This window comes from Lissotriton vulgaris, chromosome 12 (genome assembly GCF_964263255.1).
Source record: "Lissotriton vulgaris chromosome 12, aLisVul1.2, whole genome shotgun sequence".
Lineage (NCBI taxonomy): Eukaryota > Metazoa > Chordata > Amphibia > Caudata > Salamandridae > Lissotriton > Lissotriton vulgaris.
The window spans coordinates 769672715-769698104 of record NC_141700.1 but is presented as its reverse complement, the minus strand read 5'-3'; the positions used below and the strand labels follow the sequence as shown (position 1 = coordinate 769698104).

Below are 25390 nucleotides of genomic sequence, written 5' to 3'. Positions count from 1 at the left end.
AAATCAGCTGAAGCATCTCAATTGCTTTCTGTATCAAAGATAATGGTTTCCCCCGAGGAGGTGGCCGGTTACTGAAGACGGCATATTTCTCGATGCGGTATAATCCAGAATCAAGGGTACTAGTTTTAGGGCCACAGGAAAGCTAATCTCAATTTTGGCTACTTACCAAAAAAAAAAAAAACGTTTACAAATCCAATCAGGGGGGTATTCTATCAAAAATGCACGAGTAACATTACTGAATCTAAAAATGAAAACTATTCTAAAACACTTAGAATTCCTAAATAATTTGGCAGAGGATGACTATTGTGTTTTAGTTAATAAAATAAACAAAAAGGAAAGAACGGGGGATTAGGCAAACAAAATACATGTTGCAGTCTGCTTTTTCATTAGTGTGCTGAATTAGACTGGTACAAAGAACAAGCATTTACAATGCAACGGTTTCGCCTTCGGAAAAGTTTGAGCTATTGGCATTGTAAATGACAAACTTTTTATTTATGTGTTGGTTTTGAAAACAGATAAATAAATGGCACTCTCATTTACAATGCCAATAGCTTATTCTGTCGCAAATGCAAGACGTATTGCATTTGCACACACACACCCACACAAGAGCCCCCCACACACACACACACACAAGAGCCCCCCACACACACCACACAAGAGCCCCCCTCACACACCAGAGCCCCCTACACACACACGCAAGAGCCCCCCACACAAACACACACACGCAAGAGCCCCCCACACAAACACACACACGCAAGAGCCCCCCACACACATACGCAAGAGCCCCCACACACACGCAAGAGCCCCCCCCACACACACACACGCAAAGAGCCCCACACACACGCAAAGAGCCCCACACACACGCAAAGAGCCCCACACACACGCAAAGAGCCCCACACACACGCAAAGAGCCCCACACACACGCAAAGAGCCCCACACACATGCAAAGAGCCCCACGCAGAGGTCAGGGGTGGCACAGAAGCAGAGTTTCACCAGCTGAGGCTCGCATGAAGCCTCTAGCATGAAATAGAGGGAGGGTAAGGGAGAAGTGATGAAAGAGAGGAGGTAAACAATGAAGGGAGAGCTCCATACGTGGGGCGGGGGTCGAACTTGGCCAGAGGTGGAGGAGGTGTACCCCAGATTCGAGGGACTGCCCCTTCCAGCAATCTAGGAAGCTCTTTTCAGGAGAATTTGTTTGAAAAAGCAGGTGAAGCAAGTTGTTCCAAGGGGAATAGCTGTTTTTATTATTACTGCTGATAAGTTATCTGTGCCACCTGCTCTTGTTAAAGAATAAGCATATGTTGTGCACACAGCCACTCTGAAGGTGCACACATCGCATGTGCGTGCACATACATGAAGTTAACAACATATTGCAGTAGTGAATGTTTTCGACTTGGGTTTTTTACTTTTTTATAAACTTCGTTATTCTATCACGCCTCATCTTGACGATTGTTATCCTTTGGGCACGGTGCAAAAAATAAAGGTTTGTTTGTACACTTCAATGTGGTATCCAACACCGCCAAAGCAGATGTTTGCCATCACAGACCAGGGGGTTAGAATGCCTGTGCTAAACGAATTTACGGAGGTGATGACCCCAGTTATTGTGCAAGAACCCCTTGGAGGCCCTTGTCAAACACTACAAAAATGACGAGCAGGAAGCAGCATTCCGTTTGCACAGTAAAGGATGTTTACATTTTGATGGGTACGTGAAATCTGAATTATTACTACATTTAAAGACTGAAAACGCGATGCTACATATAATATCCAAATCCAACGTTGAAAACTACACCGGACAAGGGAGCAAGACATTTTTACGCGGTTTAGTCCCTGTCCAGCCTAGTTCATGTGGAAACTTTTCGGGCTAATTAAAAAACATAAGTGTCCGAAAACTAGGCCAGGATACAGCAAGATGCTTCCATCTGCGCGGAAAAACCACCTGTTCTCGGAAGGTCGTTCTAAGAGAAAATGCATGTCTTGTGGTAACAGTTTTAAACATAAGTACCCGCTATATTTAAAAAAGATAGGAGGGTGGGGGCGATTCCCACGCTTGTGGCTGAAGGCTCTTTACAAATTCCACAAGGGTAGCAGCCAGGCGGACTAATCTATCGATTCTCACTATTTTGAAGGAATACCCCCTTCTTTGAGTTAGCCATGCTGACAAACTGTTTAAAACTTTCTCCCTCTTTAAACCTCTCTCACTCAAGTCAACGTAAAAACCCAACCTCGCCGTTTTACGTTGTAAAACATTTCAGCCACAATACCCACCGCATATTCTAGGCACAGGTGCACACCCCCGCCCCTCATCTACGTCCTTGGACCCTACCGTGTCCTCCGCCGGTGCCGCGGGCGGTCCCATTCCGGGGACAGGGGGGTCAGAGCGTAGGCAGGCCGGGCAGTTCTTCACCCTGGGAGCGGCTATGCCCCCGCCCGCAGCGGCGAATCCACATCACATCCCCGGGACGGCCGACGAGAGGCGACCGTAACTCAGAGCCGGGTCCTGGAGCCGCCCACAATCACACAGGAGGCTGGAGCCGCCCACAGCCTGCGCAGGAGCTCGGGAAACACAGCCACAGTCCAAAGGTGCCCGCACCGCTGAGGCAACAGCCAGCGAAGTGAGCTGGAGGAGAGGAGGCGCCTGCGAGCATCACTGCCCAGGGCCAGCGGGAGGAGGGGGCTCTGGAAGGGGGAGGGGGCGCACCAGCAAGTGCAAGGAGCCTGCGCCCGCACGAGACAGGCGGGAGAAATAAAGAGGCTGTATTTGCATATCAAAGAGTTAGGACTTGGAGATAAGAGATTATCACTCGTGCAAATAGAGGGTGGGAAAACAGGAGGGGCCATATAGCGCCATGGCAGTGACAGAGATAGGGCGGCACTATGCTGTCACGAGAGAGGTAGGAGAGGAGAGGCAGCGAGATGCTACACACGCTCACGATAGAAACAGCAAGATACAAGGCCCTACGTACATGAGCAAGAAGAACGAAGAAAACGGCAAAAATCAGACGTATACCATTTAGAAGGGGCAAGGGGTAGCAACCGCTAATCCTCGTGTGCCTAATTAAAACTTACTATCGCTGTGATTTAACTAATGTAGCCAATGATCATTTTAAAGTTACAAATGAGTCTTTGCTAGTTTTAGTATCATGTTAGCATTTATTGCAGCCTCAAATGTGTCACACGTACTGATTACAAACAATGGCTCAATTACAAACAATGGCACCATTACAAACAAACGCACAATTATTTGCGATTCTGGTTAATGCGGTAAAAATCACACGGAAGGTCTTGATCTGATGCCTCTACTGGGCGAAGTTTGTCACTTCTGCAACCCCTGTGACTTTAGTCAGTTTCGCGCTCGGGAGGCGAGGCGCACGTCCGTGACGCTTTGGCGAGCGAGCGCACAGCCCCCCAGCGCTTCCTCTCTTCAGCCGGTGTCAATACCGGGTGCGGGGTGGAAGGCGATCTCCCCCAGCTTCTGGGCCGAAGACTCACCCTCGCAGGCACGGCCCCCGTCGCAGCTCCCACTGGCCTCCGCTGACGTCGAGGGTTCCCCCGGAGTCAGCCACTCACAGCGCGGCTCCCGGGGCAGATCCTGATGACGCGGCGAGGCTCCAACCAACGGCGGCACAGCTCACGGGGACAGGCCCACTGCAGCGGCCAATCAGAGCACGCCTCTGCCGACGAGCCTCCGAAAAGCCACCAATGCGGTCGCAGCCCCTTCGTGCCTCGGCCAAGGTGCCGAGCAGCTGCCGGTTGACCCCCGGGCGGGACGGGATACCACAATTTGTGAGGACACGAGGACACGGGGGGGGGGCAGGAGAGGACGAGGGGGGCGGGCGGGAGAGGACGAGGGGGGCGGGAAAGGACACGGACGTCGGGAGGGAGGCGGGAAACGTGGGGACGGCGGGAGGAGAGACACAAGGCAGGACAGCAGCAAGCACGGCCCGGCCGGAGGAGACTCGGGGGCGTTCCCGGCGTCGCGTGACGTCGGCAAAAGCCAAAGAATCTCGGGAACGCCCCCGTGTCTGGTCCGGCATTGACGGACAGGCCCCTCGTCCAATGGCTAGGCTCCATTTATGGAGCTAGCCAATGGGACGGGGGGCGTGTTCCAGAGTGCTTACTGTACTCAATAGATTTCTCTGGAGGAGGAGCCTAACGGCTCCGTCCCCCAGCGAAACCTAAAAACTAGGAAGGAAACAGAAGTGAGTTGTCAAATGAGAGAAAGGGCGATATTACAGGTAGGAGGTCCAAGGGATGAATATAGTATGCAGTGCCATGAGGAAAATGGGAGGGAGGTATTGCGGAAATATTATAAGAGGGAGGGTTGTAAGCTTAGGGAGGGAGGAGTAATAAAAATGTGTAAAAAGATGGGTCAGAGGAAACCGTGAAGAACGGAAGGAGTCTTCAAATTAGCAGACAAGGTAAAACAGAACACAGAGTCTCAGAGAGGAAGGCCACACAGTCAAGGGCGTGCAGGCTAAGGTGACAGACCACCTGCTCCAAGTAGAACTCCTGGATTGGCGGGCTGAGGATGCAGAAGGTCGCAGTAGTCGCAATAATGTGTGGATAGGTGGACTTCCAGGGAGAGCGTAAGGGGCGGACATGGTGGCTTTCCTCAAGGCCTAGTTGAAGAGAAAGGTGGCACACTGGGAACTTTACTGTTCTTTGCCCTGGAGAGGACACACAAAGATTCGACGAGGCCACCGCTGCCACCTGGGGCGCCTCCTCTCCTAGGTATGCCCGGGTTGCTGCATTACAGGGAGGGAAATCAGATCCTGAAAAGGGATCAAGACGCATGCAGCTTTCGCATAGGCCATGCCTTGGTGGCTGCCTTTCAGGTCTACATTAAGCTGGTTCAACAACATCCTACCTCACTCCTTGCTGTGAAAAATGAGGTGCGAAAGGCTAGAATTCAATTCATGCTGCTGTTCCCTGCCCACCTGAAAGTCATGATGGGGAACAAAACATTGTTCTTTAATGACCCACCTGCGACGTGGTTCTGGTTGGAATCCTACAGACCTGGACTGGTCAGAGAACACAGCACGGATCCGCCAAAACAAAACGTCGCCACCGAGGGCAACCAGCAGAGGCCAGGGGTCCGCACCCAGATTACAAACAGGCAGAGAGAAAGAGGGTGGTGGCACTTGACGCAGCGTCTTCCCTGGGGACCTCATGGGGTGCACCTAAGAGGGCGGCAGCGCAGCAGCATTTTCCTAGCACTTAGACTGACACTTTACTAGATTACTAGAGGAACTCACATATTCCGGACCCCATGGATGGCAGACATCTAATGTGTGAGCCTCTTCCTCCCTGCACATTATCATTTCTAACTTTCTTCCGCCCTTGCAACATAGGATGCCTGCTGGGAGGACTCCTGGAGAGTACACTGCATGGACATCACTTTAGTGCCTGCTTCGCAATTCATTCCTTTTCTCCTGGGGCAGATTAGCTCCCGATCCACATAATACTATCCCATACTTTTACTTGGGGTCGGGGATGGAAGACTAAGAAGAATGTAAGAATAACATGGGGACCACCTCTCTTTGGAACCTCCCACACAACATGCTGGCATTGGGAGTATGGCTTTTTGAACTGTTTGATTATTAGTTTTGGCCAGAGCACTGTTGAGACTCTGACCTGGGGCATGAAGTTGGGAACAGTTTTACTACTCTTGCTCAGTGTGCATGCATAGCTGTGCTGCTCTCTTCGGGAGAGGAAAGAGGGGTGATGAGGCGAACCTCTTTGAATTCATCATGACTAACGGGTCAATGTGCTATACTTTCCTTACATGGAATGTTCTGGGAATAGGGGCTGTCCGTAATCAATATAAAATCCTATTCTATCTGAAGCGAAGAAATGTAGACTTAGTTCTCCTACAGGAGACCTACCTGATGACGGGACCCTATATTTTTAAAGTGCAAAAATGATGGAAGGGACAGATCTATGCAACCCTTTTATCTGCTTTCTCTATGGAGGTGTTGGTATGGGTGAAGTTAAGGACCCTGCTAGAAGCCCTACAGACACTTTTTAAGCTATGTGGTAGTAGAGCGGAGGCTCAATGGGCTTCGGATTTTGATTGTCAGCCTTTACAACTCTAATGTGGGTCAGGCGCAGTATTAACCCCTTCCGTGCGGCCGCAATTTCCCCCGTGTGCGGCCGCCGGACGAACACGGGCGGGCCGTGACGAACCCCAGCCGTCATCAGCACACGAGCACCGTAGTGCATGACGGCTGGGGTTCGTCACCAGCATGGAAGGGGTTAAGCCACGCGGACCCAACTCCTCTTCAAAACCTTGACATACAAATGCTGCTCTGGGGCAACTAGAACTGTGTTATGAATATGAGATCCATATGTGACGAATCCACCCCCCATCCAAGCAGATTACCCTGCAATGAGATGGCCAGACGTGGGCCCCTTGCTCACTTTGCCACTGGATTCAAGCTAGCATGGGTGATGAGGGCTGTTAGACCGAAACCGGTCCCAGGATGCTTGTTTCCGGTCCAGGGAAGACATGGTTTGGCAGTTCGGGCTGGACTGTTCCTATGAGGCAAAGAGTCAAGACTGATTTGCATACAGCTAGGTCTGAACAGGGGTGGCGAAGTGAACTAAAGAACAATGATGGATTCAACCCAGATCTTGGGGGTGGGGGTGGGTTTAGTGTCTGAAAAGTTTCAGCGCTCCATCCATCTCCCTGTATATACTGTGGATGCCACATAGCTCCTATACCTACATGGAGATTCCTACCAAACTACCTAAATCAACTGACGTTCAGGTACCCTTTAGCTGATGTGACCACGGAGTACTATGTCGTGAATATGCATACAGCCTCCAAACCTTATGTTGAATGGGATGCCTTTAAAGTGGGTGTTCAAGGGCACTGCCTCACTTAGTCGGTGGAGTGTGAAGCTCGCTATGGGAGGAGCTGTCCACGGTGGAAGAGAACATCAAGCGCCTGGAAAACAGAGGGCACGACTTGACCAGAAGCCTGGCATACCCTGAAGGAGGAACATAAGAGACATTTGAAGATGCAAGGTAAACTCTACTCTCTAAACTGGCAGGAATACCTTAACACCTTGGCTGCTAGGCGTTTTCCCCCTCCTGTGCTGGGAATTACCATTTTGCTGTTTCCATGACGAGCTCAGCTCGTCATCAGCACACGACACCCGTGGGTGATGACGAGCTGAGCTCGTCATCAGCATCGAAAGGGTTAATACCACACATGCAGAGGGCAGGGTGGTCAGCTACTGGTCTGGCTTACCTGACCCGATGACAGGGGGTGCCCCATTATGCAAATAAATGACCTGATGGGAAATAAAGTATTTTCCCAATTTGAAATGCATGCATTGTTCACAGATCACTATAGGGACCTGCATAGCGCTGGCAATCCAGTCCCAGAGCACACCAGATACATTTCTAGTCAGGCCAACTGCCACAGTTACCGACTCAGGAGCAGAAGGCATTGGGGACCCCCCATTGTAGACCCGGAGACCAGAGCTGCTAACTAGGAACTGGATTGTAGCAGGCCGAATTTTACCAAATGTATGCCTCCCTGCTAGCCCCGAAGCTTGCTCGATGTATTCCAGCACGTTCAACTGTGGATGCCTCCCGGACACAGCCAGGAAGCCCCTCGTAGTTATCGTTTTAATTCCCAAAACTTTGGGTGCCGCCCTTAATATGACCGCATATCGTCCCCCTGTCACGGCTCAATTTAGATTATTAGATCCCTAGTAAGATACTGGCAACCAGCCTCCAACCCCACCTTGCAGCCCTGATACACAAAGAGCAAAACGGGTTCAATCCAAAGAGCAACACCTCCCTCAATACACAGCAACTGCACCATATTCCTGACAAAACGTCTGAGACCCAGTACCCCAAGGCGCTGGTCTTTTCTGTATAAAAGGGAACAGGAGTGCAACCCATAGACCAAGCTGGGACTGGGTATGAAGTATATATAGCAAACAATGTCCCACTAGGTAACAGTAGCAAAGACAGTTAGAACAGTGTATACAATATGTATTACAAGGAAGGAATGCAAGGAGTCTCAGTACATTTTGTGAAAAGGTTATTAATCACCAGTTTACATGGAAATGGGAAGCACAGTTAGGTAGCAGCACTGTACATGAAAACATTCATGGAGCAACCCAATAGGCACTTGGTGACAACGTGATAAAGTGAAGGTGACGACGCAAGTGAACGTGGTGAACAGCGTGGTCGGCGCAAAGTGATAAAAAGCAATAACACATAGGCTCTACATTGAGTGTATAGGATTAAAAATGTTCAAATTCGGCACAGTTCTGAGCCTATTGATAGTGCGCCGTGAAATCGCGCTGTGTTTGTCGACGGCGTTTCGATCCTCTGTGAATCGGGATCCTCTTCAGGACAGGGTTGCCGTTGATTTGAAGTGCTTAGGTCTGGGAACGCTGACAGGAAGGGGAAGTCAGTCGTCCAGCGGTGGTGGGCCCAGGCGATCAAGGATGAAGCAGTGATCCTGGGCTGGGGGGGTCAGGTCTCAGTAGGTCGAGCCCGCAAGGCACCTGAGTCAATCTGGTGCTGGAGCCGAATGAATCCAAGGCGATGGTTTCCCACGGAGAGTTAGTGGGTCACCCACTAACTCTCCGTGGGAAACCATCGCCTTGGATTCGGGTGATTAGGATCAGGTGGGAACATACGGTGCTCAAATACTTGGAGGTAAAGATATACCACGCCAACAGTGACATAAGAGGGCAACCTTTGACGAGTGATGCCCGCCCTCCAAAGTAGTTTTACTTTTAGAGGATGCTGAAACTCCCGATTATGGCCTACATAGCGTTAACCAAGACTGTCTTCTTGCCCGGAGGCCTTACTACTTTGCCAATGTGCCGATTTGGATACCCAAGCCATGGTTTCAGTCCATCAATCACATGCTACGGAAACTGATCTGAGACAGACAGCGCACATGTGTCACTTCGCACCCTCCAAAGGCCGACCTCTAGAGGCGGTGTGAGGGTCTTGGACTTTGAGCTGTACTATTCTGCGGCACAGCTGCAGTGGACTACTCCGTGGCTGGCGGGGCTTGGTCTCGCCAAGCTGGGGGGGGGATTGTGGAACTGGTGCAAAGAGAGGGTGGTATTGAACTATCACAGGGAGTGTCCCCACTTCCCAGTCCTAGGAGGCACTAAAAAGTGCGATCCATAGATTCACCAACTTGTGATGAGTTTAGAAACGATATGCCAACAGATCAGCTGTTGTTTATTCTTTGAATGATAATTGCCTTACATATGATGCTTTAACATTGAATTGTTGTTTCATCTATCCATAAGATGACCATTTGCACTAATGCATTTTGGACCAAACAACCCTGCATCAGGGTTGACTACAATATAATAAAATAATTGTATGGCAGAATGAGAACCACATGTCTTCCAATAACAAAAGAGATACTGCAGTGCACTACGTGTAACTTTAACCTGTGACAAGCACAAATCAGGTCTAAAAAACCTGTTGTCATATACAAATGAAGCCAGTGGTGCCAATGTACTGTAGAACCAAAATAATCAAAGTAAAATTAACACCTCAAACAGGTTCTTATGAAATAAAAACAATTTCCAATAAAATTCAAATTACAAGTACAACCATCTTACATAATTCACGGTATTTCCACCTCGCTAAAAAAACTAGGATGCATGAAGTAATCTCTGCAACATTATACAGATCAAAACTAATTGGAGCAAATCAAAGGAATATAATATGCAATGGTAAATTGATGTCATTTTCAGTGCTCTATTCGCATGGGCTCCACAAGTGTAGATATGCGCTCATACGAATATAAAACTTGACAAACATGCTTCCGCCCTGTTTTGCACCGTAAAGACAGGCTTGCGACTACAAAAACAGAGGTAAAGCCTCAACGTTCAAAATTGGAAATATAACTATTAACAATTAGTGTCCGCCAGTGCGTGTGCCAGAACATAAGTGAAAGCCTCTACGTTCAAAACTGGAAACGTAATGATTAACAATTAGCAGGTGACCTTGAGTAGTGAGCCCTTACGTACACAGGTTAAGGTACAGTACATGTCTTTAAGATTGTGAATGGAGTGATTAGCTATATAACAGTGTCAGTTAAAAATGTATCCTTACATGCATAGGTTGAGGTGCAACTCAGTGAACCAGATATTCAAGTGAGCCCGGACACTAAAAAACAAAAAACGATTTAAGCATGCTCATGCACTTATCGAGGTCATTCTATCCTTATTACTGCAATAGATGCATGAAACGTGGTAATGGCCATATTGCTGGGGGTCAAACTAGCTCCATCTAGCTGGACACAACTCCTATGATGGACCTCAGATAGTGAATTACTAGTCCACTAATTTCATGAAGAAAGAACGGTTGTAATTCTCCCTTATAGTGTGGAGCAGCCCAATAATTGAGCACTTTTGGATGCAGGTCATGAGAGACCTGGAACGTACTCTAGGCACTCAACAGATTCATACAGCCAGTGTATGCCTAATGGGGCTTTATAGAAGGTGGCTGGAGAAAAAAAAGGAGGCAAAAGATTCCTCGACCTGGCCCTAGGAATAGCCCGATATGACACAGCACATCATTAGAAATAACCTAATGGCCACCCATATGGCTGATGGAGAACGGAGGTGGAGATCTGGACTTTGGCTAAAGGGGTAGTGCTGCATGCTGGGACCCTTAGACTGAGAAGAACTAGGGCTCCTGCTTGGGACCGACAGGCTCCCACCATATACTGATATTGCGGAGTACTCCACCCTCTGCACCTGGCAATCTTTCCTAACTGATGTGATACAGAGGAAAGATCTGAGGATCTTGGACCTGCCCGCAGCGTCCTTTCCTATGGGAGAAAAAACGTAGCCACCTTTTCGTCACTGGTAATGTTTTATGTAAAATTTTCTTAATTGGATGCAGATTTGTAGTATGAAAGATGGCATGCTGAATAAGATTCATCCTGTAATAGCAGACTCAAGTATGTTCTAGAACTGATAGTGCACAAATACTTAGACCACTCTTTTCTGGAGTTTAGAAGAAATGCTTAACAAATATGCCCAGCACCCTGGAAAATAAGCCCACGAAATGACATGCATACTGTAATATTTGCATAAACCAAGATATACTTAAAAAATAAACTATGTAATGCAAAGATATTTTCAGTGAGCCAGACCAAATTAATGACCTCCTCTGGTGCGAGAATTATAACAGTGTTTTTCCTCTGTGAAGTAGTGTGGCTCACTGGTTAGAGGCGGCAGACCCGAGAGCAGAGGACGGCCCGGGACCAGGGTTCGATTCCCGGCGCGGCAGGTTTCTGGACCAGGGTCAGTGGACTCGATAATTCTCTCGCCTCGGTGCCCACTCTGATCAGCGATCACACTCGGCAACTCTGGGCATTAGCTTGCCTCATCTTCACTAACGGCCCCACCAGACCGCCGGGGATGCCTGGTCTCACCCTGGAGATACCCAGTAAGGGACCATCTCTCAGGGAAGCCAGGAAGGGTTTCGCAGCGGTCTAAGCGCCAGGACGCCCACGGGTAGCAGTGCGCTATATAAATGCCTACACACATGAAACTGGACTGGTAATGTTCCCAGAAAAGTGCCATTCACTCATGGAATTAAATTCAATACAACGGTCGCCTAGCTAGGGGCTACTTGAAAGTATGAAAACATGTACAGATCGTTTGATAGTTCAAAAAGTGCGGTTTTGTCTTTTGGGTGCTTTTTTGACTTAGTGACATCGTTGGCCTATATTCACATCTAGTGGGCCAAGAGATTCCCGAGCTGGAGACGGACCCTGAAACATTTTGGAAGCATAATAGTAATTTGCAGTCTTCTGAAAGCAATCTGCAAAACTCATCTACTGTCACATTTCCTACATCTGAAAATTGAACACTGTAAACTGAAGACCATTGCCAGAAGTAGGTGCCAGATTGTTAGAGGTACATTGAGAGGGTTTGGAAGTGTCATCCATGGGTAGTTGAGGTACAGTGATCAATTGCAGTGTACCTCTGGAAGATCAGTATGGTGTCCAGCTACAGAGAAGGAATAATTCCACACCAAGATGAACAGCCTTCAGTTTCAGCCTTGGATGTGACATGTCCTTTCCTTCCCCAGATAGGCAGCTTTGATCATTAGGTGATCTATGCTGTTTCCACATCCTGTCTTGGAAGCACCTGTCTATGACGACTGACTATGAATTTGCTGCTGGAAGGGCGCCACTTGAACATGTTGTTCTGACGCCACAAGGAAAGGGATTTGAGGGTAGCTTTGAGCATGTCAATATATTCTCATTATCGCCAATCCTTCTTGGGATAGTCTCAAGAGTAGAAATGCCAATGGGACAGTAAAAATGCAGGACACTACTTAATTAATCTAGCTTCATTTTAAGACAGCAATCATATCGAAAAGGCACTTCTGATGCACAAATAACAGCCCCTTTAATGACGTAAAAAACATTTTGAAGCATTTTATATTCTCCACCAGAAGACAGGTTGACTTGCTGTGGTTTGCGAAGTACATCGGAATTTCTCTGAAAATGGTGTTATGCTTTGGTACAATTTTGCCTGTAGAAGCCAGACATCCTGGTAGGAATAAACTTGCCTTAATTTTCCAAAGATTGGGCTGCACTATTGCAATGCATTTAGAAAACGCAAAAGCTCTCATTTGTTCACTAATTTCAGAACAAGTGGGGACCTGAATTCTTCTTTTAGATCCCCTTTTGCCAACAGGAAATAACAGGAGTAAATTAATTTGAACTTTCAGCCTTGTACTCTGTTTTAATTAAATATTCACAATTATGTTGTCCCATCTCAAACAAGTCTGTTAAAAATGGGTGCGCTTGGTTACTTTTCATCCAGAATGTTTGTGGTGCAATTATCTCTTAAATTACTTGCTGCAGTGAATATTGTGGATTTTAATCTTACTATCACTGGGATTTTCAGACATGGAGCAGAGGTGTGCTATTCACTGCTTTTGGGCGGTTCTATGTTTTTCCTTTGCTGCCAACAACTGGGCTCTTCCTACTGCTTTGTCTCTGGAATGATGATTTTTGTCCTTCATGCTGCTGCTGCTGCTGCATTTTGTGGTTTTGAATCCACGAATGGGATTGCTGGTTGGAGAACCCCCTTGATGCTTCCCAAATTCAGTATGCCAAGCTAGTATCCTCATCGCTGGTGTGGAAGAGAGTTCCAATATCTAGGGCCTGGCATCTTGATTTGGAAAGTGGACAAATACTGAAGCCTCTGGGATACAACCAAAAATACTTCAGTTTGGAAATATGGCAACTTCTGCAATTCCTGAGAGAACCTATCTGACGTGAAAACGGAAAAACTGACCTTCCTCGCATCTCTGTCGGTTGTCGTCACTGTGAATGAAGCCGGTCATATACTGGATGTATTTTTGTCCATGAATGCCATGGCGTTAGCAGTGCTGTTAGTGAGAGGTGTGTCGCTCAATTACTTCTTTGGCACGCATGGAACGACTACCAAGAGGAGAGTGAAAAATGTGAAGCAATCTTCCCTCTTTACAGTGAGCAATCAAGGAGTCACAAGGTAGATTCATATCCCAAAAAAAATAGGTTCAAATCCAAATCTTTGTATTTCCTTCCTTGCATTTGCCTGACATAGAAGAACTGGTGGCAAGACTGTCTCTATAAAATGCTACAGAAGAAGAGGAACCAAAGAAGCCATGGACAGACTATCACATAACTACACACCTTAAAGACTACAGGTTGTTTAATACATTGGAACACACATATTTCTAATTAACTGATGGTCAGGCCATCAACGGGAGAGTCTTTGAATGAAAAAACTAGACAGATGGTGCCTCAGCAATACTCATATTGGGCAAGGAAAATCTCCATACGATCCAAGAAAGGAGTGTTCACCTGCTAGGAGGTAACCTGCTCACAATCCTTCCATTGTAGCATTACTTTCTTGGAATAGAGGAACCCATTGTAGCTGGCACTACAGACCACAAATTCCATTTTAGTCTACCTGAAGCATTCAGAGGCCGGCAGGTAGGGTCGGCAGCAACGTCTATTAAATGCAAGGAGACAGCTGTAAAAGTAAATCCTTTATTCTGGCCAAATATCCTGCAGCAAGTAGGAGCTACTACCATCACCAGAAGCCCCTCAGTAACTGACTCCACATTATAAACAATAACCTATCACATAATGGAAATTCCAGGAAATCTGAACATCAAAAACAAGAGCCACAAATAGAGGTCACACCAATTTCAGGTGTTGGACTCTGGGTATTTTGAGGCTGGTCTGTGTTCATCGGAGCATTTGTCCGTTTTTTAGGTGGTCCTTGATGTTGAAACTCCATAGTGCATGCTAATGTGGAATTAAAGAGGTGATGGGGGCCCTAATGTCTCCATTTAACAAGCAACATTGTTTCATTCCATTGAAGATACAGTTAAGCAACGGCATGCATAGGAAACACAATGCACACATATACAGAAGAAGGTCAAAGACGGAAAATGCCTTCAGAGCAAAGAAACAATGGTAACCAATTTCGCTCCAAACGAAACATCAGCAAAACCCCAAAACACAATTCATTACATTTCCACTCTCCTGATTTGTACTTACTTAGTCTGCTTCGTGAGGTAGGGGAGAGAGGAAGAATATCGTATCGGACAGTCTGGTACTGGATGACCTGCAGGAGAGAAATAAGTCTGAGAACTTCACCATGAAAAAAAAAAAACATTCTTTTTCAGCCACTATCGCTGCATGCAGAATTTACTACAGGTATATACGGACGTGTGCTAGCAATGTTTGAATTCTCTTACTACTATTGAGGGAACAATATAATACCTTTGTGTGTCTCCTTGAACTCTTACTCCAGTAACTTTTAAGCACTGAACTGCACTATCCATTTACCAGGCGTTTATGGGATTAGCACGTACGTGATTTGCATAGATAAAGCATACATAATTCTGAAATGGCTATCATGACACCACAGTTGAAACAGTTTCAGAGAACTTGGGTCATCTCATCCAAGATTATGTAATCCTCCACTGTCTCTCCACATTCATCTGAAAAGATGGCATAATTAGCTGCACTTACACAGAGCACTGTACACAAAAACTGGTCTACAACTTGATCCTTAGTGTTCAGCAGATGCTCCAACATTTTTTAAAACAAATGTCTTAATAATTGCAAAGCAAAAGAGCGAACAACGAATCCATTTTGCGGCTACCAAGAATGGTGCAAATGAAGCACATATCTAGAAGTAGGGTAAACAATGTATAATTCTACAGTTATGCAAATGGTACTGTACAAGTGTGGATACTGTAGTGCTCAGTGCATGTATGATATTGGGAGATACTCTAAAGAAATTCAGCATCTCTTGATCAGGATGAAGAGTTTGTGAATAAGAGGTCATTTCAAAAATCGGGATACAGCAAGTCCAAGAGCTACAATAAAAAATAGCTGTCAAATTGTGCTAAAGGTAAGGCAGAGTTGCTGCCAGCAGGCACACCAAACTGAGAAGAATCGGTTTAATCGTGTGAAAATTCATCCGTTTGTTAAATAACTACTGGAACCAACACCAGCCACCCGCCTAGTTGTTCTCAAAGGCTTTTTTTATTTCAGTACCTTTAGAAAATTGTTGTTTTGAGCATGAGGGCAGTGTAAGTTATGGTATGTGTTGGTAACAATTGTATTCACCCCCTGCCATTAACTGAGAATATCTGAAAAACAGTTTATTTGAATAAATTTGGGACTTACTGAATGAATGCATGTGGGCAGCCGACTACTGTGTGTTCCCAAATGATCTAAAATAAAATCCCTCTGAAAGAGATCTCAATTTGTGGAGTGTGGAAGCCCCAAAAACCGACTAGCCTAAGGAGATTGGATCTCCTACAAGCACATTACCAGAAGTAAAGAGTTTGTGGGGTGATTAAGGATTAAGAGCTCAATGGACTAGCTGAGCACTTCCACTCGTCAAATGGAGCAAAATGCTGCCGGACAGTTCTATTCACGTTATGTTCTGGGCACCAGTGGATGGGCTAGAAACTATTGGAGGGTTCTGGTTTCTACCACACAGCCAGTCTAATATAGTGTTCTAACATAAGGAGTATGCAATCAATGGCATATCCATCTATAACAAGGTCTACATCAACATTCAAAATATCATGTGTCTGCAATCTCCATCTACAACGAGCTCTATGCAAACATGCAAAGTACTGAATGTGTATCAGTAACTATTGTTATGATCACTTTATGTGCTGTAAAATCTTGCATAACATTTCCAACCTACCCAAAACCTCACACACTGCTCCCAACTATTCTTACAGAGGCTAAACTACAACAGACACAGATATGGCATCATGAACCCAGTGAAAAAAAATGCTTCCGTGGCCTTGTCAGGGCTGAGATGCACTATAAAAATAATACAAATAGATTAGCTACTTAACTACAGAGAAAGCGATTTAGACCTTGCAGAGCCACGGAAAGTACTATAATAACACCACTACAATACAATAAAACAGAACTGTCAGAGTAAACGGAGGCTTAGTAGCCCAAAAACAAATATAGCAACCTCAACCAAAACACATAGCTTCACACTTCAGGTACTTTATTTTATTTAGAATTTTTCATGAGAGTGAGAACAAGGTCCAGGAGGGGGCCAGATCACCCTGTGTTTATATGGATTACTGCAGAGAAACATCACAAGAAATAGTATAATGTATTTTTAATATGAGTGACATGAGGAATACAGAGTAAACTTGAATAGTTAATTTATCAACATGATTAGCAAGGATGCAGACAACAAGGTTTTATTTTTCTACAGGCACTGCCTTGATTTAGATTTATTTGCTTGGACAAATGAATATAAAACACTGAATCTTTCCACGGCAATGCGTTGCTTTAGATGTATTTTCTAGAACAAAAATAAACCAGGTAATATGGAGTATTGAGGTATTTCTCACGAAAGTGAGATTTGAGGGAATGTTTAAATACGTTCAGGGTGTTAGTCGAGCAGTCTGACAAATACAGATAGGGAATTCCATATCTTAGGCGCATATCCAGAGAAGGTAAAGGCTGCTGCAAAGCAGTTTCAAATCATTTGGTGGTCGGAAAGGTTTGTGGTTATGGAGGAGTTAGAGTTAACAAAGTCATTCTGACCAAATAGTAGACATGTTCTCAAAATGCTGTGAATTACCAACATCACATACCCTTTACCATATTTTCTGTTCTTTTTTTAACAAAAACTGTTTGTAAATGTGTTGAATGCAGTCAAGATATTGATCTATCCATAAGAGTGGCAGGCGGTGAACTGCATTGGGCTGCAGGCATTTGGCATCTGTTCACTAAAATCACAAGGCTTCTGGAAAATCTTTCTGCTGATACCATTGAGGATAGCAAATTTGCAAAAAACCCTTCTGAAGCACAGTACGCAGCAAGGCTCTATATCAATTTGTGTGTTAAAACAAAGCCCAGTGGGGGGGTGGATATCGCGTGGTGTGCGGCGGCCCGGCGAAGACGCCGGGAGACAATCACTGAAGCAGCTACACTGGTGGAAACCTTGGAACAGCGAAGCCGGGGAGGGGGAGATGAGGTTGCGATACGGTTGCTCCTGCAGGCACAGCAGTCCTATGCATCTATATTGCTTGATGAGGCTAAACAGGCGTGGCTGGCCACGCGGAGTAGAATATATCAGTGGGGAGATAAGTCCTGTACAATGCTCCATAGGCTATGTCAACGCAGTCTTCAACCGACTACGCTGCCAGGCCTCACTGCTGGGGATGGAACGGCGATTATGGACCAGGCCGAGCTGGCGTCGAGTTTTGCCCACTATTTCAAGGCGCAATATGCTCCGCAAGACTGTCTGTCAGTGGACGAGGTAGCTAAATTCATCAATGACTTGCCACCGAAGGCGGTCTCAGATGAGACCAGAAAGGCGCTCGACGTTCCCCTTACAGCAGAAGAACTGGGGGAGGCACTGGGACAGCTTAACACGGGGAAGGCACCTGGGCCAAGTACCTACCCGTGTGAATTCTATAAGAAATTTCAACTCCAACTAGGGTCCCATTACCGAAGTGCACTTGAGACAGCACGAACGCCGAGACACCCACGGGTAATTGAGCGCTTAACAAATCGCCTAAATAACGCGGGGCAGGTTGCCATCTGACTGGCGCCATGCCGAAGTTGTGGTCTTTCAAAAGCCAGGTAGACCCCCTGACAGGCATGACTCGTATCGCCCCATATCTCTGCTCAATATAGAGGCCAAAATACTGGCCAAGGCTCTGGCAAACCGCTTACTCCCATATGTAACGGACCTGGTCCACCCCGATCAGGCCGGCTTCATGCCTCATAGGGCAACTCGACACAACATCCGACGGGCGGCGGTGGATGCCATGGGGGCCACGGGGGAACAGGCGGCTTTGCTGCTAGCGGATATTGATAAAGCTTTCGACTCAGTTAACTGGACGTACTTGTTTGCGCTCCTACCTCGTCTCAATCTGGGCCCGGTGTTTCTGTCATATATCAAACTGCTATACACGGATATCACGGCTTCGGTGCGGGGCGATTTCAGAAACGTTTCACATTGGACGGGGGACCCGGCAGGGGTGCCCATTGTCCCCATACTTATTCGCCCTAGCTATGGAGCCTCTGGCCTCTTGGGTGCGCATTGATGCACAGATGCGGGGCTTTGTGTGGAACAGGAACCTTGTAGATAGAATTGCATTATACGCGGATGACGTCCTCTTCTTCCTTACAGATTTGCGTCGCTCGGGACCCCGAGTCCTAGAAATTATGCGTATTTTTGGAGAAGTTTCGGGTCTTTGTCTAAACCTACGGAAATCCACCCTGTGGGTAATGGGGGGCGGAGCTGTGACGGACCCCTGGGCGTCAGGATTGCAGGTAGCGACCGGAGGATTGAAATATCTGGGGGTGTTCCTGTCTGAATCAGTGAATATTGCCTGGGAACGCAACATAATGCCTGTATGGGAGAGGGTTCAGGCGGATGTTAAAACGTGGTCTCGGATGCCTCTAACTATTTTCGGCAAGTCCGCGATTTTCAAAATGGCTGCACTCCCGCGCCTTTTATACCAACTGCAGAACTACCCCCACCCCATCCACGCCCAGTGGTTTCGACAGGTCAACTCTGTTTTAGGCCGTTTCCTATGGGCTGGGGGGGCTGCCAGGATGGCGCTGCGGACATGCTTCTTGTCCACGTATTGTGGTGGTCTGGCCACTTCAAATCTACTGTCCTATTATCAGGCCTCCCAACTGCTAATACTTAATGAATGGTGGTATGGCGACAGAGGGGACCCAGCATATGCTCTGGAGCGCTCGCTGATGGGGGACAATACACTGCACATGATCCTTTACTCAGCCCGGCTGCGACGGACATTGCCATGTGTCACAAAAATTGTCTTTGTTGTGTGGCGACAGGCGTTGCGTCGCATGGGCTGGTGGGGTAGATTAACAGCGGAAACGCCGCTGTGGAACAACGGGCAACTCCCCGAGCTGACTACACTGACTGGGTTCGATGGCTGGGATGCCATTGGGATCTCGTTGTTGGGTCATGTAATGTCTGGGGTCACCCGTAAATCGTTCCAGGAGCTCAGAACTGAGTTCCACATGCCCCAGACCCAATTCTTTCGCTATTTACAGTTTCGTCATGTGCTAGCGCCCAGCATTGCTAACTTGGAGTCGCTCCCTGAATTTAGCCCAGTTAAAGCAAAGGTCTTCATGGGAGACCTTGGAGATAAGAAGGTCTCCCGTATTTATCAAACGATGGTCACTCACTGCTCCTCCACCCTGCTTCCCCTTAGGGCGGCCTGGGAGGCGGACGTTGGTTCCCTAGACGAAGATGATTGGAGGGAAGCCCTGGAATCCCCACGAGGGACTGCGATTGCAATGCGGCTTAGGTTAATTCAATTCAAGTATCTCCATAAGGCCTATTACACCCGAGAGCGGCTGTGGAAGGCGGGACTGATTGGGTCTCCGGAGTGTCTGCGCTGTGGGGCGGCAACGGGTACGCTGCTGCATACGGTATGGTCGTGTCCTAGACTAATTGGTTTCTGGAGGGGTGTATGGAGCTGCCTATCAGAGGTACTGGGATGGGATCTCCCCCGCACTCATCGATTAGGGTTGCTCCACATACTAGAGGGTGTTGGTGGGAACATATATAAACGCCATTTATTGTTGCTGGGGCTTGTTGTTGCCAAAAGAGACCTGGCCCGAGCATGGAAGGGAGAACGAGCCCCCCCGTGTGCATGGAAAGCTGGATTAGACTACTATATGGGGCTAGAACGACCGGTGTTTGAAGCGAGAGGATGCCCCCGTAAGCATTTTAAGATCTGGAAACGGTGGGCGGATTATAGGGGGTTGACATTGGATCCCCCGGTGGAGCAAGAGGAGGACATATAGGTGGCAGACGCCGTACAGGCCTGAGAACTGTGTCATACCTATCACACTACGACCAAGTACTGAATGCTTTCTATACACACGTGCACGGGGTAAGGGAGGGATAAGGGGTGGGTAGTAGGGTAGTTGGGTAGTGGGAGTTGGTGGGGGTAGGGGTGGGAGAGGGGGTTACTTTTCTTGGTTTTTCTCCTATTATTGATTGGATATTGCACTTGTGATGTAAACTGTGCCAAAATGCTTGGTGGTGATCTCCTGAATGTGGGGAGCGACATCTATTATTCTGCTTAAATCACTCAATAAAATTTGTTGTGAAAAAAACAAAGCCCAGTGGTGCATTTTGTTATATATTTAGTGAAGTTTTGTATAACGCAAAAACTGCCCAAAGGCATTGGAGCTCTTTGCGTGAACCTTATTGCATTATATAAGGTCAGATTCATTTTAAATTAAGGACAGTAAAGATCGAGTGATTTGCCCAAAATCCTCGCATGATTATGTATAGTGAGCACCTCCTCTGTTAAAATAACTTTGTGAAGATAAAAAAAAAAAATTGCTGGTTTACCCAGACTATTGCTTGGGAATACTTGCAAGGGACATATATCAACACTTTAGTACCAGTAGTGCACCAATGTTACATCACCGAAGTCACTTTTTGGAATATTTAAATGTGTTGCCCTAAATGGGGTGGGTATGCCGAGACGTGGGCCCTGTGCACACTGTCACTGAAACCAAGCTATACCTGGCCGGAGAGCACTAAATGAGGAAGCACTGGTCCAGGGTTGCTTGTGTACCAGTTCAGGGAGCACTTGAACTGGCAGTTTGGGCTGAACTGTTTCCCAATGGAGCAGGGTCGAGACCAATTTGCATATGGCTGGGTCTAAACTGAGATAGCATGGTGTGCAAAATAACATTGGATTAGGATGCAGCCCAAAGTAATTACTGGCGGCTGAGATTAAAAAGTCAAGCATTCCATCCATCATTATTTTGCAAACTTATTAACTGTCAGATGGTCATCAATAGTAAGAGAGTCTGGTTTAGAAACGAGCAAGTCGAGGACGCCACCTTTGACACGAGTAGGTATAGTAGCAAATTGCAACAGTTGTGATTCTCTTGCAAAGACTGGAGCTTTTGAGTAGATCTCATTCATAGAGCCCGAGGAAGGTTAAAATCTGGAGTCACTGGAAGGCACCACAAATATTTGTTGGGGAATATTAATTAATGTGTGCCACTTATGATTTTTTAAATGAATTAGGATTAGAAGTTTTAATTTGTTTTCGCAGACTTGGCACGTTGACTGAATGTAAAGTAATTCAGGGACTTGTTATAGGAGTTACCTTCATAGTTTCCATATCTAGTAAATTTGGATTGCTTTGCATCTCCTGGTTAGAGGGATACCTGCCACAGCATGTGCAGATGTCTGAAGAACTTGCACAATTGGTTTATACAGCTTTGTCAAAAGTAGAGGATCTGCATTAAAATTTGTAAGAGGGTTATCCTGATCTTCAATAGTTTGTGTGGAGTAGAAACCGTGGGGTTGGAGGCCTATTGGGTGTTTGTGTCTGTTTTCCATGAAGCAACAGAAACTGGTTCTGACTGTAGCAGTGAGAGGGTGTGCGAACCCATGGCAAGTACAACAACAAGACAAACCATGTAATGGTGAAACCTATGTCTCTAATCTACTCAATGTTTACTGCCGTCTCTTGCTCAATCCAGGATTAAATTTGGATTGTATAAACCCGTTTTCTACTCTACCACTACGATTCCCGTTCAGTGGGTTTTCAAGCTTTATTGGCCATGTGTGTGGTTGAGCCATTCAATGCCTTTCTGGTCAGCCTCACAACACAGCTTTCTGATAACTCCAATGATGACACATTAGTCTGCTCTCAGTGGTTGCAATGTTTGACATTGTATCCTAAACAGGCAAGAGGGATGTGTCAGCTTACTGACAAGGACACACACTTCAGCGTAGCACATCAATATTGCTCAGACTCGATGGGACAGATACCGCATTAATCCAGCAATTATTCCCTCAGTTCCACTCAAATAAACCAACCAGCAGACAGCAAAATAACATTGGTATTATTATGAAATTGGTCTGTGAAAAAAAAGCAAACTGAAGCCTCAAATCTGGGAGTCCAACTCATGGTGTATGCTCAATACAAGAAATGACTATTCTTCTGGCACACGCATGACTACAATAGAGTTGAAATGTCACACACTATTGTGCTTCACCCATCAAGGTTCGGTTTGACTAGGGCTCAGACATTCACAACACTATGTCCACAGACTCTTGCAGGAAAGTCTGATGACTCGGACCAGGAACCTCTGAAGAAAACTACTGGGAGCTGCTGCAAAAGTAGGCCACCAATATGCTCAATCATGCAGTGTCAATTCCAGATTTGTCCAGCCCGGGCCTAAGCTACTTGCGTCTGGAAAATTATTCTCCAAGAAGATCATTTAAAATGGCCCAGGGTGCGGGAGGGGGGTGGGTGCACATCCAGAACTAGACCTTATGGATACTGTTTGGTCACACAACAAGGGTAGTCCTAGACAGGCAAAAGAAGCAAGTGGGAGGAGCTTTACTGGTCATTCTTCATACTTTCTCTTGCCCTCATTCCCTCTGGAGCACCACAAATCGACCTAATAAAACTATCTAATAATTATTATGGAAAGCATCAGCTACTGCAAACAAGGAAAAAAAAATGCTGTACGACTTCATGAGATTTCCTCTAGGAAATGCAGATGAGTTCCAATGGTCTTTGGTTCGGGTGGTCTCCCTTGTCTTTCTTTTGCTCTATCACTGAATGATTTCATAAGAGGACACAACAGGACAGTGTGGGCTTACACTAGACATCATTGACTGCATCTATAATCAATGCACCATAGAAAAACACTTTGGCTGCACAGATTTTTCCAGATCCAAACACTTGACAGCAGAACAGTGAAGATCACGTGACTCTAGAATAGAAGTGTGCATTGCGAAAAAAGTCTACAAATATGTTCTGTGTGTTTTTTTTCTAAATTGCAAGCAAGAGAGCTGAAACATGCAATTAACTTTGGCAGGAAGGGAGTAAATACTACGAGATAAATGTCAAAAATTGCCTTTTATTTCCACACATTAACATATGCAATACCTTTCAAACACTGCAAAATAAAAGAAAAAATTGCCAATACACTTTGTGTGGCGCAGAAAGCTTGTGTTTATGCTGCGTGCACACAGATCAGCATGCAGAAGTGACCCCATGATTATCTGGGACCGGTAACCTCAAGTTCACTATGTTAAGGGCTGGCTAAACAAGAAACCTTCACATTCATGAACGTCTAGGGTTTGGGGCGCATGAGCCCATTTTATGCTCCACAGCAGAAGATTGAAAGTAACTGTGGAGAAGATCGCAGAAGCTAACACTGCTGCTGTTCATGCTGCACAGATAGAATTCAATGCTCCCAAAGGGCGAGGGCCCTCATTTTGAAGACCACCACCTTAGAGGGTCCATCTGAGATAGAGAGTCTGTCTGATATCTCATGGGGGTTCGTGTATCACACTTATCTGGGGTGTCACACCAGCCTTCTCGCAGGTGATGGGATAAGCCCGTCACACACAGCTTCTTCAGATTACCAGGAACATTTGCAATGGTGCAGATCAAATTCATGGAGCTCAGCGGAGGCTGTGCAGTGGAGAGCTAGCCCCACAGGTTTTCAATACAGTCAACCGTCTACAAAATGCCAACATACCCTCCCACCTCTTGCTGTGCAGAACTGGACTAGAAAATGAAAGGACGTAATTCGAGCGTGATCAAGCTGCTTACATAGTATCCTCTTACAGGCACTTCAACATGTGCATTACGCTGCTCAGTGGGTTGGTATAGTTGCAGACCCACTGCTTCAAGTAGTAGACTGATGGAAGGCAGTGAAGTGGCCGCATGCTGCCATGTGTGCCATACCCTAAAAGTCTCGGTGCTGCACATCATGAAGCACAAATGTCACCTTTGTTAAAGTCTGGAGTGTGAATGGCCCATTTATACTCCACAGTCACAGTCACGAGATCAAACAGCTCTATGAGGCAAAAACAGAAGCCAGTGCTGCTGTAGTTTGTGCTACACCGAACTCTTTAAGCTCCCAAAATACCCATACTACAGTCGGAAAATTTACAAACTTTGTACACAGTGAGTAATCTGGTGGGGTGTAAGAAACATAACACATATTCGGAAAGCCCATGAAGACCGACAAGGAACAGACGCACATCCCTCGCAGGCACTATTTTAAACAAGCACCTGCTGCTTCCCATCAGAACAGGGCAGAAGAGGTCGAAGGGAACGTGAACTCCTTCCTTGTCGGACAAAGTCACGGAGCAAGCCAAGCAGCAGCTGCCTCATTGCCATCAGCAGCCTAATGTAGACAGAGACACTGGCTGGCCATGGACCCTGGGCCAACCACCATGTGAACACGTGAAACCGCCGCAGCTCTTGTATCTAAAGAATGAAATGGTTTCTTTCCCAAAGGGACATCAGAACTGTGACTTAAGTTCAGAACCGCTACTTGCATCTAAATGGCGGTAATGCAATGCTCCATTGCCTCCTAGACTGCCCCTCCTCTTAAGAGCATCCTTCATGCTGCAGCACATCTCAATCACGACGTGAAGAAATATGATGACATCACCCCCATCCTGATGGAACTCAATTGGCTCCCCTTGCCGTCCCGGACCATGATCATCTTCAGAACCTGCAGCATATTTTGCACAGCCATCACGAGGAGCACTCCTGCTTATCTTGCAGACAAACTCATCACCTCGCTCAACACAACTGCAGCCCAGATGTCAGGCTGCAGACTAAGAAGTGTAAAAAGAAAACCCAAGGAAGCAGGTCTTTTTCATTATGCACCCAAGATCTGGAACAACGTCATGTATCGGTCAAGACCACCCAATGCTACTCCAATTTAGGAAAGAGTTGAAACACACCTCTTTAATGACATTACATTACAATGCAGTCACTACACATCTGCTTTCAGCATCCAGCTGACCCG

General features: G+C 46.5%; 1 protein-coding gene across 2 annotated transcripts in view; it reads right to left on the bottom strand.

The window, feature by feature from the left end:
* CTDNEP1 (CTD nuclear envelope phosphatase 1) overlaps positions 1 to 25390 on the bottom strand; it is a 68801-nt gene that overhangs the window by 21513 nt on the left and 21898 nt on the right. For both annotated transcript variants that reach the window (XM_086946098.1, XM_086946099.1), the window contains exon 2: positions 14582 to 14648. In XM_086946098.1, coding sequence (XP_086802224.1) covers positions 14582 to 14648 — 67 coding nt within the window. The remainder of the gene's footprint in view (positions 1 to 14581; positions 14649 to 25390) is intronic.